Source organism: Choloepus didactylus, chromosome X, assembly GCF_015220235.1.
Source record: "Choloepus didactylus isolate mChoDid1 chromosome X, mChoDid1.pri, whole genome shotgun sequence".
Classification (NCBI taxonomy): Eukaryota; Metazoa; Chordata; class Mammalia; order Pilosa; family Megalonychidae; genus Choloepus; species Choloepus didactylus.
In genome coordinates, this window is record NC_051334.1 from 99,896,313 (window position 1) to 99,897,877 (window position 1,565).

The 1,565-nt window shown below is 44.9% G+C and overlaps 1 protein-coding gene across 1 annotated transcript; it reads right to left on the bottom strand.

Moving 5' to 3' along the window:
• Positions 1-254: 254 nt before the first annotated feature.
• Positions 255-950, bottom strand: TGIF2LX (TGFB induced factor homeobox 2 like X-linked). Its single transcript, XM_037820852.1, has one exon. The coding sequence runs from the start codon at positions 948-950 to the stop codon at positions 255-257; it is 696 nt and encodes a 231-aa protein (XP_037676780.1).
• Positions 951-1,565: the final 615 nt, after the last annotated feature.

The window sequence follows — 1,565 nt, forward strand, 5'->3', positions numbered from 1 at the left end:
TAAATCCCGAAGGAAGCAGAACAAATAAAGAAGAGATACTTGCTGCAGTGTTAATATGAAGGCAAGTTATTTTCTTCCATCTGGAAACGCTGAAATATTTACACAACAGTAAGTCCCAGTAGCTAGCAATGGCTCTTATAAAACCCCTAAGAGGAAAACATCTCTATAAAAGGTAAAAATACAAATTAGCTGGAGTAAGAATAAATGGGATTACCGTAGAAGACAAGGAACTGACTTTTCAAGAACATGATAAATCACTGATTGGGCTCTTTCTTCTTCTGGAACTCGAGTTCGGCAGCCTTTTGTACGGCTGCATCGACCAGCAGCTGAAAGCTGCTGAAATCCTTGTACTGCTCTGGTGACACAGGCTCCGGAGAAGGCATACGTAAAAGTCTGCTGGTGGAAATCTTGACTTCTGTCTTTGGTTGGGCATTGAGGGTAAGCTTCTGGCTGGTGGCCAACTTTGGATCCCGCAGCTTTTTCTCCGACTCCAGACCCATTGGCAGAGGTTTCAGGGACAGGCAGTGTACTATGTCTGCCTCTCTGGCCTGCACAGATGGATGGGTGCTTTGCAGGTGGCCCATATCAGCAGCTTTACCTTTTTGGTGGAACACGGTGATCGGGTTGGGGTCATTTCCATCCTGTTGAAGCATTTCCGGGAGAACGCGTCTGCGGGCATTGATGAACCAGTTAGAAATCTGCAGAAAAGACAAATTGGTCTGCTCCGACAGCATTCGCTTCTCTGCCTCAGAAGGGTAGACTTTAAACCGGTGTTCATATAGCCAGTCACGGAGGATCTTTACGGACTTGGTGGGCAAGTACCCTTTCCGCTTCCTCTTGCCTTCTGGTGAGACAAGAACCTTGTCTACACCTGTGTCAATATTCGATGTGATTGGGATGTCTTGGGCCGGGGGTTGGGTCTCCAGCAGACTTTCCTCCGCGGCCTCCATGTTTATGAGGCCTGTCTTCACGTCTTGGGAATCAAGGATCGTTGAGGTGGGGCTAATACATTTCTGGGGCAGCTCGTGAAGGAGGCACAGGCAAGTGTCCACCTTTTGCTTCCTAGGAGTGTAAAAACAGTGTTGCTAACCGCTTGAGCCCACTTACTCTGTGACATCACATCCTTTCACCCACTCACGCCTCCCCTTCCCCCCTTTCTTGGCACAGCATTTCTCTACCGTTCTTCTGTTTTTGTTTTTCCACATGTCCATATGTGCTTGTTTACATCTTGTCAGTGCAGCTAATTATAGTTCTCTAGAATGTTATTTCCCCGCTACTGTCAACTCTTTCTGCTAAATTGCAAACTCTTTTTCTGTTAGTGAAAATCTGGCTTGTGCATAGGCCCTTCAGTTTCTTTTTGATTTTATTGTGTTAATGTTTTTCCCTCTTTATTTCTTATAATTGCATCGCTGGCTTGTCTACATAAAATAGAAACAAATTAAATATTAGATGTTGTGCCAGTTTGAATGTATTATGTCCCCCGAAACGCCATTATCTTTGATGTAATCTTGTGTGGGCAGACCTATCAGTGTTAATTAGATTGTAATTCTTTGAGTGTTTCCTTG